Source organism: Nerophis ophidion, linkage group LG26, assembly GCF_033978795.1.
Source record: "Nerophis ophidion isolate RoL-2023_Sa linkage group LG26, RoL_Noph_v1.0, whole genome shotgun sequence".
Lineage (NCBI taxonomy): Eukaryota > Metazoa > Chordata > Actinopteri > Syngnathiformes > Syngnathidae > Nerophis > Nerophis ophidion.
Genome location: NC_084636.1, coordinates 33,131,818 through 33,146,460, shown reverse-complemented (window position 1 = coordinate 33,146,460; position 14,643 = coordinate 33,131,818). Strand labels below are relative to the sequence as shown.

Below are 14,643 nucleotides of genomic sequence, written 5' to 3'. Positions count from 1 at the left end.
ATGAATGTGTATTATTGTTAAAGTACAGTATTATTAGTTTGTAGTCAAGTTTATCATTGTTAAAGTACATTATTAACACTTTCAGTTTGTATCACTTCATTATTGTTTCAAGTCTAGTATTAATAATTTGTGTGAATGTGTATTAATATTAAAGTACCGTATTACTATGAACAAAATCTGCTGCCACTTTTCTTTTGTTTACGTATTCCACCGAGAAGGCCGAGTGCTTCCGAATGATGGAAGAGGGCGTTTCAAGCTCTGGCTCCTCCTTGGCATTATCGCCAGCAAAAGACTGGACAGTATTTAAATGAAGACTGGTAAATAATAAAGGCGCACATGCGATTCTCGGACTCTTTGTGTGAAGTGAAACATTTGTTTCCACATCCAAATATTGTCACAACGCGACTACTAACTAGTCGCTTTTTATCGGTGCAAACGGGGTGAGGATACATGAAGGTGGGCACGCCTCTGCTGGCCAGGTGTTTCCTGATCAGACGCTCCGTGCCGTACCAGTTGAAGCCCTTGGTGGCGTGTCCGATGCGTGGAAGGTGCACACTCGCTTGGAGCCATGGAAAAGACACAAGACTTTGAATGGAACTGCTGTACCTTCTTTGCGCCAGGTGTGACGACATTCCAGCGTATCCATGGCGACGCCACTGTGGTCACGCGTGGAATTTTACCTTGTCAGTCAAGTCCGACCGTGCGGAGAGCCTGTTGATTATTGTGGTGTAGCAGGGTGACAATATTACCGCCTCAGTCAGTCTAAACTGTATTTGGAGCAAAAAAAATGTCTACTTTGATCGAAAAATAAATAAATTATGCACTGTTTAAAATGGCATAGTTTTCACTTTTCAACTTTAACAGTATCCATATTGCAACAAATATTACAGTATTTTAATATGTTTTTGTGTAAATAAAAGTACTTAGCTTTACGGCAAATTACCCATCAAATTAATAAAAATTACAATAAATTTTATGTTGTTCAGTACAGCATATTACGGTAAATTGAAAAAACAAACTACTAGTGTTTTTTTGCGTTAGAAGGCACAACATTATGAGAATTTAGGGCAGAGGTGTCAAACTCAAGGTCCGGGGGCCAGATCTGGCCCGCGACATTATTTTGTATGTGTCAATAAAATACTTAACATTTCATCATTAAATGTAATTTTTTTATTTTAATTTTGACAGAAAAACGATACATACTGCTTATAATTGCATAGTTTTCAATTTTACTAGTATCCAATATTGCAACAAATATTACAGTATTTTAACATGTTTTTGTCTAAATAAAAGTACTTAACTTTACAGCAAATTACCCATCAAATTAATAAAAAATTACAATACATTTTACGTTGTTCATTACAGCATATTACGGTAAATTGAAAAAAAACAAACTACTAGTGTTTTTTTGCGTTAGAAGGCGCAACATTTTGAGAATTTAGGGCAGAGGTGTCAAACTCAAGGCCCGGGGGCCAGATCTGGCCCGCGACATTATTTTATCTGGCCCGGAAATTATATGTGTCAATAAAATACTTAACATTTCATCATTAAATGTAATTTTTTTATTTTAATTTTGACAGAAAAACGATACATACTGCTTATAATTGCATAGTTTTCAATTTTACTAGTATCCAATATTGCAACAAATATTTCAGTATTTTAACATGTTTTTGTCTAAATAAAAGTACTTAACAAATTAATAAAAAATTACAATACATTTTACGTTGTTCATTACAGCATATTACGGTAAATTGATAAAAAAAAAAAACTACTAGTGTTTTTTTGCGTTAGAAGGCGCAACATTTTGAGAATTTAGGGCAGAGGTGTCAAACTCAAGGTCCGGGGGCCAGATCTGGCCCGCGACATCATTTTAACTGGCCCGGAAATGATATGTCTCAATAAAATACTTAATATTTCATCATTAAATGTAATTTTTTTATTTTAATTTTGACAGAAAAACAATACATACTGCTTATAATTGCATAGTTTTCAATTTTACTTGTATCCAATATTGCAACAAATATTACAGTATTTTAATATGTTTTTGTGTAAATAAAAGTACTTAACTTTTCAGCAAATTACCCATCAAATTAATAAAAAATGACAATACATTTTACTTTGTTCTTTACAGCATATTACGGTAAATTGAAAAAAAACAAACTACTAGTGTTTTTTTGCGTTAGAAGGCGCAACATTTTGAGAATTTAGGGCACAGCTTTCAAACTCAAGGTCCGGGGGCCAGATCTGGCCCGCGACATTATTTTATCTGGCCCGGAAATTATATGTGTCAATAAAATACTTAACATTTCATCATTAAATGTAATTTTTTTATTTTAATTTTGACAGAAAAACGATACATACTGCTTATAATTGCATAATTTTCAATTTTACTTGTATCCAATATTGCAACAAATATGACAGTATTTTAATATGTTTTTGTGTAAATAAAAGTACTTAACTTTACGGCAAATTACCCATCAAATTAATAAAAATTACAATACATTTTACGTTGTTCATTACAGCATATTACGATAAATTGAAAAAACAAACTACTAGTGTTTTTTTGCGTTAGAAGGCGCAACATTATGAGAATTTAGGGCAGAGGTGTCAAACTCAAGGCCCGGGGGCCAGATCTGGCCCGCGACATTATTTTGTATGTTTCAATAAAATACTTAACATTTCATCATTAAATGTAATTTTTTTATTTTAATTTTGACAGAAAAACGATACATACTGCTTATAATTGCATAGTTTTCAATTTTACTAGTATCCAATATTGCAACAAATATTACAGTATTTTAATATGTTTTTGTGTAAATAAAAGTACTTAACTTTTCAGCAAATTACCCATCAAATTAATAAAAAATGACAATACATTTTACTTTGTTCTTTACAGCATATTACGGTAAATTGAAAAAAAAAAAACTACTAGTGTTTTTTTGCGTTAGAAGGCGCAACATTTTGAGAATTTAGGGCACAGCTTTCAAACTCAAGGTCCGGGGGCCAGATCTGGCCCGCGACATTATTTTATCTGGCCCGGAAATTATATGTGTCGATAAAATACTTAACATTTCATCATTAAATGTAATTTTTTTATTTTAATTTCGACAGAAAAACAATACATACTGCTTATAATTGCATAGTTTTCAATTTTACTAGTATCCAATATTGCAAAAAATATGACAGTATTTTAATATGTTTTTGTGTAAATAAAAGTACTTAACTTTACGGCAAATTACCCATCAAATTAATAAAAATTACAATAAATTTTATGTTGTTCATTACAGCATATTACGGTAAATTGAAAAAACAAACTACTAGTGTTTTTTTGCGTTAGAAGGCGCAACATTATGAGAATTTAGGGCAGAGGTGTCAAACTCAAGGTCCGGGGGCCAGATCTGGCCCGCGACATTATTTTGTATGTGTCAATAAAATACTTAACATTTCATCATTAAATGTAATTTTTTTATTTTAATTTTGACAGAAAAACAATACATACTGCTTATAATTGCATAGTTTTCAATTTTACTAGTATCCAATATTGCAAAAAATATTACAGTATTTTAATATGTTTTTGTGTAAATAAAAGTACTTAACTTTTCAGCAAATTACCCATCAAATTAATAAAAAATGACAATACATTTTACTTTGTTCTTTACAGCATATTACGGTAAATTGAAAAAAAACAAACTACTAGTGTTTTTTTGCGTTAGAAGGCGCAACATTTTGAGAATTTAGGGCACAGCTTTCAAACTCAAGGTCCGGGGGCCAGATCTGGCCCGCGACAATATTTTATCTGGCCCGGAAATTATATGTGTCAATAAAATACTTAACATTTCATCATTAAATGTAATTTTTTTATTTTAATTTTGACAGAAAAACAATACATACTGCTTATAATTGCATAGTTTTCAATTTTACTTGTATCCAATATTGCAACAAATATGACAGTATTTTAATATGTTTTTGTGTAAATAAAAGTACTTAACTTTACGGCAAATTACCCATCAAATTAATAAAAATTACAATACATTTTATGTTGTTCATTACAGCATATTACGGTAAATTGAAAAAACAAACTACTAGTGTTTTTTTTTGCGTTAGAAGGCGCAACATTATGAGAATTTAGGGCAGAGGTGTCAAACTCAAGGCCCGGGGGCCAGATCTGCCCGCGACATCATTTTATCTGGCCCTTAAAGCACTAAAACACAGACGTAGTAGTAAAAGAACATTTGATCCCCCTCCCCCAATAATGATCCAATAAATGTTACATTTAATAGTTGACCAGGTTTATTTTTTTGGTTAAGTATTATTGTAAAAGTACAGTATTAATAGTTTTTAGTATAGTGTAATATTGTTAAAGTACAACATTAATACTTGCAGTTTGTAGTAGTTTGTTATTGTTACAGTACAACATTAATACTTGCAGTTTGTAGTAGTTAATTATTGTTAAAGTACAGTATTAACAGTTTGTAGTATAGTGCAATATTGTTAAAGTACAGTGTTGTTACTTGTAGTGTGTAGTAAAGTTCATTATTGTTAAAGTACAGTATTAATATTTGTAGTTTGTAGTAAAGTTTATTATTGTTAATGTACAGTATTAATACTTGCAGTTTTTATTAACGTTTTATTATTCTTCAAGTACAGTATTATCACTTGCAGTTTGTAGTAACGTTTTATTATTGTTCAAGTACAGTATTATCACTTGCAGTTTGGAGTAAAGTTTATTATTGTTAAAGTACAGTATTAATAGTTTGTAGTAAAGTGTATTATTGTTAAAGTACAGTATTATTACTTGCAGTTTGTAGTAAAGGTTTATTATTGTTAAAGTACAGTATTATTACTTACAGCTTGTAGTAAAGTTTGTTATTGTTAAAGTACAGTATTATTACTTGCAGTTTGTAGTAATGTTTAGTATTGTTAAAGTACAGTATTATTACTTGCAGTTTGTAGTAAAGTTTATTGTTAATGTACAGTATTAATACTTGCAGTTTGTAGTAAAGTTTATTGTTAATGTACAGTATTAATACTTGCAGTTTTTATTAACGTTTTATTATTCTTCAAGTACAGTATTATCACTTGCAGTTTGTAGTAACGTTTTATTATTGTTCAAGTACAGTATTATCACTTGCAGTTTGGAGTAAAGTTTATTATTGTTAAAGTACAGTATTAATAGTTTGTAGTAAAGTGTATTATTGTTAAAGTACAGTATTATTACTTGCAGTTTGTAGTAAAGTTTATTATTGTTAAAGTACAGTATTATTACTTACAGCTTGTAGTAAAGTTTGTTATTGTTAAAGTACAGTATTATTACTTGCAGTTTGTAGTGATGTTTAGTATTGTTAAAGTACAGTAATATTACTTGCAGTTTGTAGTAAAGTTTATTGTTAATGTGCAGTATTAATACTTGCAGTTTGAAGTAACATTTTATTATTGTTCAGTACAGTTTTATCACTTGCAGTTTGTAGTAAAGTTCATTATTGTTAAAGTACTAGAATTTGGTATGAAAATGCTTGCTTGTCCAAGGTGGGTGGAGTTTTGGAACGGTTTAAATCCGTTAAGAAATGTGGGATATGCGGTAGATTGTGGAATTCCTATTCACTGTCAATGGGGAGAAAATTCAAGAAATCTGGACATTTTGGAAAAGGGAAAACATGTTTGGCGTTCCATGTATCGGAAGTCGTGAGTGTGGATGGTTGGAAGGTCGGAATCGGGTTTAAAAAAGGCGCAACATTTTGAGAATTTAGGGCACAGGTGTCAAACTCAAGGCCCGGGGGCCAGATCTGACCCGCGACATCATCTTAACTGGCCCGGAAATGATATGTCTCAATAAAATACTTAATATTTCATCATTAAATGTAATTATTTTTTTCATTTTGACAGAAAAAAAAATAAATCATGCACTGTTTAAAATGGCATAGTTTTCACTTTTCAACTTTAACAGTATCCATATTGCTACAAATATGACAGTATTTTAACATGTTTTTGTCTAAATAAAAATACTTAACAAATTAATAAAAAATTACAATACATTTTACGTTGTTCATTACAGCATATTACGGTAAATTGAAAAAAAAAAAACTACTAGTGTTTTTTTGCGTTAGAAGGCGCAACATTTTGAGAATTTAGGGCACAGCTTTCAAACTCAAGGCCCGGGGGCCAGATCTGGCCCGCGACATTATTTTAACTGGCCCCTTAAATGATAAGTCTCAAGAAAGTACTTAATATTTCATCATTAAATGTAAATTTTTTTTTCATTTTGACGGAAAAAATATATATATGTACTACTTAAAATGGCTTAGTTTTCAACTTTACTAGTATCCAATATTGCAACAAATATGACAGTATTTTAACATGTTTTTGTCTAAATAAAAATACTTAACTTTACAGCAAATTACCCATCAAATTAATAAAAAATTACAATACATTTTACGTTGTTCATTACAGCATATTACGGTATATTGAAAAAAAAAAAACTACTAGTGTTTTTTGCGTTAGAAGGCGCAACATTTTGAGAATTTAGGGCACAGCTTTCAAACTCATTATTTTATCTGGCCCGGAAATTATATGTGTCAATAAAATACTTAACATTTCATCATTAAATGTAATTTTTTTATTTTAATTTTGACAGAAAAACAATACATACTGCTTATAATTGCATAGTTTTCAATTTTACTAGTATCCAATATTGCAACAAATATTACAGTATTTTAACATGTTTTTGTCTAAATAAAAATACTTAACTTTACAGCAAATTACCCATCAAATTAATAAAAAATTACAATACATTTTACGTTGTTCATTACAGCATATTACGGTAAATTGAAAAAAAAAAAAATACTAGTGTTTTTTTGCGTTAGAAGGCGCAACATTTTGAGAATTTAGGGCACAAAGCTTTCAAACTCAAGGTCCGGGGGCCAGATCTGGCCCGCGACATTATTTTATCTGGCCCGGAAATTATATGTGTCAATAAAATACTTAACATTTCATCATTAAATGTAATTTTTTTTTTTTTTATTTTGACAGAAAAACGATACATACTGCTTATAATTGCATAGTTTTCAATTTTACTTGTATCCAATATTGCAACAAATATGACAGTATTTTAATATGTTTTTGTGTAAATAAAAGTACTTAACTTTACAGCAAATTACCCATCAAATTAATAAAAAATTACAATACATTTTATGTTGTTCATTACAGCATATTACGGTAAATTGAAAAAACAAACTACTAGTGTTTTTTTGCGTTAGAAGGCGCAACATTATGAGAATTTAGGGCAGAGGTGTCAAACTCAAGGCCCGGGGGCCAGATCTGGCCAGCGACATCATTTTATCTGGCCCTTAAAGCACTAAAACACAGACATAGTAGTAAAAGAACATTTGATGCCCCTCCCCAATAATGATCCAATAAATGTTACATTTAATAGTTGACCAGGTTAATTTTTTTAGTCAAGTGTTATTGTAAAAGTACAGTATTAATAGTTTGTAGTATAGTGTAATATTGTTCAAGTACAGTACTGATACTTGCAGTTTGTAGTGGTTTATTATTGTTACAGTACAATATTAATACTTGCAGTTTGTAGTAGTTAATTTTTGTTAAAGTACAGTATTAATAGTATGTAGTACAGTGTAATATTGTTAAAGTACAGTATTATTACTAGCAGTTTGTAGTAAAGTTTATTGTTAATGTGCAGTATTAATACTTGCAGTTTGTAGTAACATTTTATTATTGTTCAGTACAGTTTTATCACTTGCAGTTTGTAGTAAAGTTCATTATTGTTAAAGTACAGTATTAACAGTTTGTAGTAAAGTGTTTTATTGTTAAAGTACAGTAACATAACTTGCAGTTTGTAGTAAAGTTTAATATTGTTAAAGTACAGTATTATTACTTAAAGCTTGTAGTAAAGTTTATTATTGTTAAAGTACAGTATTATTACTTGCAGTTTGTAGTATTGTTTAATATTGTTAAAGTACAGTATTAAAAGTTTGTAGTAAAGTGTATTGATGTTAAAGTACAGTGTTAATACTTTCAGTTTGTACTAAAGTGTATTGATATTAAAGTAAAGTATTAATAGTTTGTAGTAAACTGAATTATTGTTAAAGTAAAGTATTAATACTTTCAATTTGTATTAATTGTTATTATTGTTAAAGTACAGTTTGTGGTAAAGTTTGTTATTGTTAAAGTACAGTATTATTACTTACAGCTTGTAGTAAAGTTTATTATTGTTAAAGTACAGTATTATTACTTGCATTTTGTAGTATTGTTTAATATTGTTAAAGTACAGTATTAATAGTTTGTAGTAAAGTGTATTATTGTTAAAGTACAGTGTTAATACTCTCAGTTTGTAGTAAAGTGTATTGATGTTAAAGTACAGTATTAATAGTTTGTAGTAAAGTGTATTATTGTTAACGTACACTATTATTACTTACAGTTTGTAGTAAAGTTTATTATTGTCAGTCAAAACTGCATTTTGAGCAGAAAAAACGCTTCTTTGCCTCCAAACAAATTAAATACATACATAATCCAATTTCACGCAAATAAACAATAATCAGATTATCCCACGTTCAATGAGGTTCTTCCTTGTACTTTGTAAACACTTGGGAGTTTGAAGACTTTCTGAAAGTGGATCATAGTCGGAGTAGGCCTGTGAGTGTTCGGGCACCACACGATTTGATTCGATTCTTGGGGGTAATGATTCGATTCAGAAACTATTCTGAGTGTTAGGTTTAACCCACTTCACCAAAATTCATTGTCAATTATCCACTCAACGAATAAAATAAGGAAACGACCATAATCTTTGTCGTTCGAGTGCGCCATGTGCACCCTGAACTCCATTGCAAAAATGTGTTTCTACATTTGTTGTGTCTCTTCTATTTTATTTTATGTTTAAATTTACCATGTTCACGTTGGTTAGGTTTGTAGTTATGTTACCTTTAATTTGGTTGTGGTGTCCCTTTGATAATTGTTTATAAAACGATGGTAATATACGAATGATGAGAAATGAATGTGTTGTGGCAGTTGCGGCAGCTTGAGGAAACACTTAATTGCTTTCCTAAACATTTTTATGGTGAACTGCCAACATGAGAATGCTAAACAGGAAGTGCTTAAAGTTTTAATAGCTTTGTAAACACACTGAGACAAAGTCTGAGTTCATAGTGTTCTTTGTGGTGTTTTTGAAACTGCACCCATTTTGTCCTCGGAATTTAAAATTGTTAAAGGACTATTTGAATTGTGTAAATTTACAGAATGTGCTTGTTCTATTTTTGGCCAGAGTAGGGTTTTACGATACACCTGTACTAGTATAATTTCCCTGTACCAATGATTTAAAAACGGTACTATACTCTGTTTGAAAATTACCGGTTCCCCATTTTCTTTTCTTTTTAACAGGCATGACAGAGCCTGTTAACACATCCGACACGTACGTAGGATTAACCGAAGGAGCGTTCAAAACAAGATGGAATAATCACAACGCCTCCTTTAGAAACCAGACTTTGTGGAATTCTACAGAACTCAGCAAACACATTTGGAACCTCAAAGACAATAATGTTGAATATTCAATAACATGGCAAATTCTTGCATCCAGCACACCTTATAACAGTGGTAATAAAAGATGCAACCTATGCTTAAAAGAGAAACTGTTTATTATATATCATCCAGACCTGTCATCCCTCAACAAGCGCAGTGAAATCATTTCAACATGCCGCCACAGACGGAAACACCTCCTAGGTAACACATGAGCCAATCACCACGCCCCTACGCCTGCCTGTACCCACCCACTCTGTGCCCTATATAAACCATTGTATGTGAATGCTTCCATTAAAATCTCCTGATGATTGAGGGAACCCCTCATGAAACAGTTCTGTAGAGACGAAGTAGTCTTGTGATTTTTTCCCACACCTACATATTACGCTCTACCACGGTATCGAGCACTATTCTCTGGATAATCCAATCAAGACATATATATATATATATATTACCGGAATTGCAAATTCGAGTTACTTTATTATTGTTTTAACGGCAAGTTCAGATGAAAATCCCTTATTTTCCGGGCAATGTTTTCACATTTTAAAAGGCAAATGTTAAAAGGTATGGTTGACAGGTCGGTATTTTGTCTGTTTCTGCTGAATATTATCCAAGTCCTTTCCATTCATTGTATTCTCGTTACCTTTCATCTGTTTGGCGGCAGCGTGAATCTTCTGGAGACCTTCGTCGAGCGCCGGCAGCAAGATGGCGGACAGCGTGTTGTCTTTGCCCCGCTGCTGTGCGACGATGAGGGCCAGCTGAGGGCACGGGAAGGGAGGAGAGAGGCGTTGGACGGGCGAAAACCAACGCCGTCAGAGGCGTGGTATCAGAGTTGGCGGCGAGGAGGAAGCAGACGTGTGAGAAGGTTCTGCTGGTGACCTACGTAATCGCTCCCGTTCATCCTGGACTGTTTGTCGTCGATGGGGAAGAGGAGAACGCTGCCCAGGTCCAAGTCTGCGAGAGATGAAGGCGCATGTCGTTGAAATGTTGAACACTGAAGAACAATTCTGTGTTGTCAAGGTTTATCCAGTAGTGTTGAGGGCCACATCGCACTTATGCTGCACTCAGAGGGCCGCTCGTAACAGTGAATACATATGAATAAAAAATGGCAACACAGTTCCAGGATTTTTTTCTGTAAATATTATATATATATTTATATTTTTTATATATTTATACATTTATATGAGCGGACACTGGAGCGTCGCCAAAAGTGTGTTTCTCAGCTGATGGTTACTAGTTGTAATACACTTTTCCACCACTTGTGGCAGTAATGACAACAACAAACAAACAGAAGAAATCTGGAGCTAAAGTCACATGCGCAAAAATGAGGACTAAACCGGTCAATCTGTGTTTTCATTTGCACTTGACAAATTAGTTAAGAAACATTTTCGTTATCAATTTACATTATTTGAGCACAACATAATTGTATGTACCGTATTTTTCGGATTATAAGTCGCTCCGGAGTATACGTCGAACCGGCCAAAATTGCATGATAAAGAAGGAAAAAAACGTACACGTCGCACTGGAGTATAAGTATCACTGGATCGGTTCGCAGCCGAGTGTGAAGCGGCCGGAATGAGAATCAGCACCTCCAAATCCGAGTCCACGGTTCTCGCCCGGAAAAGGGTGGAGTGCCATCTCCGGGTTGGGGAGGAGACCCTGCCCCAAGTGGAGGAGTTCAAGTACCTAGGAGTCTTGTTCACGAATGGGGGAAGAGTGGATCGTGAGATCGACAGGCGGATCGGTGCGGCGTCTTCAGTAATGCGGACGTTGTATCGATCCGTTGTGGTGAAGAAGGAGCTGAGCCGGAAGGCAAAGCTCTCAATTTACCGGTCGATCTACGTTCCCATCCTCACCTATGGTCATGAGCCTTGGGTAATGGCCGAAAGGATAAGATCACGGGTACAAGCGGCCCAAATGAGTTTCCTCCTCTCCCTTAGAGATAGGGTGAGAAGCTCTGCCATCCGGGAGGAACTCAAAGTAAAGCCGCTGCTCCTCCACATCGAGAGGAGCCAGATGAGGTGGTTCGGGCATCTGGTCAGGATGCCACCCGAACGCCTCCCTAGGGAGGTGTTTAGGGCACGTCCAACCGGTAGGAGGCCACGGGGAAGACCCAGGACACGTTGGGAAGACTATGTTTCCCGGCTGGCCTGGGAACGCCTCGGGATCCCCCGGGAAGAGCTAGACGAAGTGGCTGGGGACAGGGAAGTCTGGGCTTCCCTGCTTAGGCTGCTGCCCCCGCGACCCGACCTCGGATAAGCGGAAGAAGATGGATGGATGGAGTATAAGTCCATCCATCCATTATGGATGGACTTATAAATAAAAGTTACTAATCAGCCTGACCTAAGCCTAAGGTTTATGTGTTACATAAATAATACAACTCTTTGTAATTAACACGTGGTTTTATATAATTTGACAAGGTTGTAAACTGTAAGTATGTTAGATATAATTATTGAATATGATTAAAATCAAAATAATATTAGTAATTCAGCGTTAATATTTGTGTGGGACCCGGCCCTGTCTGTAGTGGAAAAGTTGTAGGTATTCATTATTAATTTAGTTTATTTTAGTACAACACAATTGTAAGTACATTTATTTTTCCTCAGTGATTTATAAGTCCCTTCTTTTGCACTATATTCAAATAATAAGTACGGATTAAAAAAATGAAAGTCACTAATCAGCCTGACCTAAGCCTAAGGTTTATGTGTTACATAAATAATAATCTTTGTGATTAACATGTGGTTTTATATCATTTGACAAGGTTGTAAACTGTAAGTATGTTAGATATAATTATTGAATATGATTAAAATCAAAATAAGATTAGTAATTCAGTGTTAATATTTCTGTGTGGCTCGAGTCCGTCCGTAGTGGAAAAAGTTGTCGTTAGGAAACCTACTCATTATTAATTTTGTTTATTTTAGCACAACATAATTGTATGTACATTTATTTTGTATAAATTATTTATAAGTCCATTCTTTTGCACTATATTCGATTAGTAACTACTACTGACCAGATTGCTAAATGCAAGTAGGTTAGATATAATTATTCAATATATTACTAATTCAGTAATAACATTTAGGTGGGCCCCGGGCCCCTCTGTAGTGGAACACTTGGGAGCCTCTGAATTACATTGTCTTTAAAGAGTGCAGTTTTTCACTGAAATATGGACTTTTGTGGAGGCTGGTACCAATTATTCCTGTTTACATTGATTCTTACGAGGAACTCTGCTTCATGTTGAAGAGTTCATAGAACTATGTCATAGTCCAACGTCGGTTCTCACCATTCATCCGTCCAGCCAGCTCGTAGACCCGCCGCGGTTCATCTGAGCGCCTCTCCAGGGCGGTGAACAGGCCTCCCTTGCCCCACCAGCCCGAGTCGTCTGGGGACAACAACAAGCTTAGCGACGGCAGCGGCGAGGGCCCAGAAGGGTCGGGGGGAGGGGGGGCGTGCGTTCGTACCGACGCAGTGGACGATGATGACAATCCCGCGTGCGGCGAGAGGATGCGTCACGTCTCCCAGGACGTAGTGGATGGCGCCGCTGTCCGAGTCCGCGGAACTCGCGCTGCTGCCGTCATCCTCCTCTTCGTCGTCTTCCTCGCTGTCCGCCAGCTTCAGGCATGGGGATTTGTAGCCGACCGACTCCCACCGCGCCATCCTGCGTTGGACAGTAGTAGCATGAGAACAAAAAGCGCAGAGGAAGCCTCGTAAAGCGTCGATAAGTCATTTTTTGTGGACTTTTTCTTGTATTTCTGCTCCTCCTGCTTCTTCTTGAGGTCCTCCTGGTACTTGGCTCTCTTGGCCGCCGCCTCCTGCCGCTTCTGCCGCCTCAACTCTAGCTCCGCCTCCGTCAGCGGCCTCCTCTTCCTTGTCGGGAAGCTGAGCGTCACTGCCGCTGACACCTGGAATTGGAGATGTTTACTCCATGTTTTACTGGAACACCTCATTAGTAACATCCATCCATCCATTTTCTACCGCTTATTCCCTTTTGGGGTCGCGGGGGGCGCTGGCGCCTATCTCAGCTACAATCGGGCGGAAGGCGGGGTACACCCTGGACAAGTCGCCCCCTCATCGCAGGGCCAACACAGATAGACAGACAACATTCACACTCACATTCACACACTAGGGCCAATTTAGTGTTGCCAATCAACCTATCCCCAGGTGCATGTCTTTGGAAGTGGGAGGAAGCCGGAGTACCCGGAGGGAACCCACGCATTCACGGGGAGAACATGCAAACTCCACACAGAAAGATCCCGAGCCTGGGATTGAACCCAGGACTGCAGGACCTTCGTATTGTGAGGCAGACGCACTAACCCCTCTTCCACCGTGAAGCCCTCATTAGTAACAACGTCTAGTTAATAAATAGAAAGTTGATTCATCAGGTCCTTGTTACATGTGTTTGATATACAGTACTTTATATCACTTTGCATCTCGTTCAAAGTGTACAAACCTTCACTAAAATATTGACTTTTGTCCAGGCCGCAACCCAAATATTCAAGACGACATTTTCTGTCTTGCCTCTGGTGATGGCGGTCGCATTTTTTTCCCCCCCAGCTTGCTCTCTTTGTTTTTGTCTGGTCTGAACTTTTTTTGAAGCCTCTTTCTTTGCGCTGTCCTCAAATCTAAACATCAGACATGGATATGATCAGCTGTACTCTCGACGCGATTGACAAAATATTTTCGACGAGGAAAAAAGGTTGGCTGCCCTGATGGAACCATCGCTGTGGGGTACGTGAGAGATTCCTGGGACAAATGGAGAATCATGTGCCTCTAAGTCCTTTCCATTGAGGACGTGGAAGACATCTACCTATTTGGAACCGGGATCGCGGGGCACTTGCTGATTGAGCTGGGCATTGCTCTGGTGTATCGTCAAATTCGTAAGACTATGGCAGCCACTCAAGGAGCCCAAAGGCTGTTCGTCGCAATGGTTGGTTTGGGCAGGGCTGTGGGAACACAGACTGCGGTGATTTCTGAATTAAATCGCAAGATGGATCACATCATGGAGAAGCTTGCTGAAAACGAAAATGTAATTGAATTTGAGAGCACCCAGCATGGACTAATAGAACATACAAGTCATTGTTTTGTCTATTGGCGGAAAACAAACATCCTAATCTGCGATTT

The 14,643-nt window shown here is 35.9% G+C and overlaps 1 protein-coding gene across 3 annotated transcripts in view; it reads right to left on the bottom strand.

The window, feature by feature from the left end:
- Window positions 1–14,643, bottom strand: part of chd1l (chromodomain helicase DNA binding protein 1-like) — a 75,281-nt gene that overhangs the window by 9,932 nt on the left and 50,706 nt on the right. Inside the window, exons 17-23 of one of the 3 annotated variants that reach the window (XR_009804564.1) lie at window positions 13,261–13,424; window positions 12,984–13,180; window positions 12,806–12,904; window positions 10,409–10,479; window positions 10,169–10,283; window positions 681–711; window positions 451–559 (exon numbers count right to left, since the gene is read on the bottom strand). Coding sequence is in view for 2 of the 3 variants with exons in the window: in XM_061888958.1 (XP_061744942.1) it covers window positions 451–559; window positions 10,169–10,283; window positions 10,409–10,479; window positions 12,806–12,904; window positions 12,984–13,180; window positions 13,261–13,424 (755 nt within the window). In the remaining variant the exon portion in view is untranslated. Of the gene's footprint in view, window positions 1–450; window positions 560–680; window positions 768–10,168; window positions 10,284–10,408; window positions 10,480–12,805; window positions 12,905–12,983; window positions 13,181–13,260; window positions 13,425–14,643 lie in introns of those variants that run through there. The other 2 variants (XM_061888958.1, XM_061888959.1) reach the window with 2 other exon arrangements.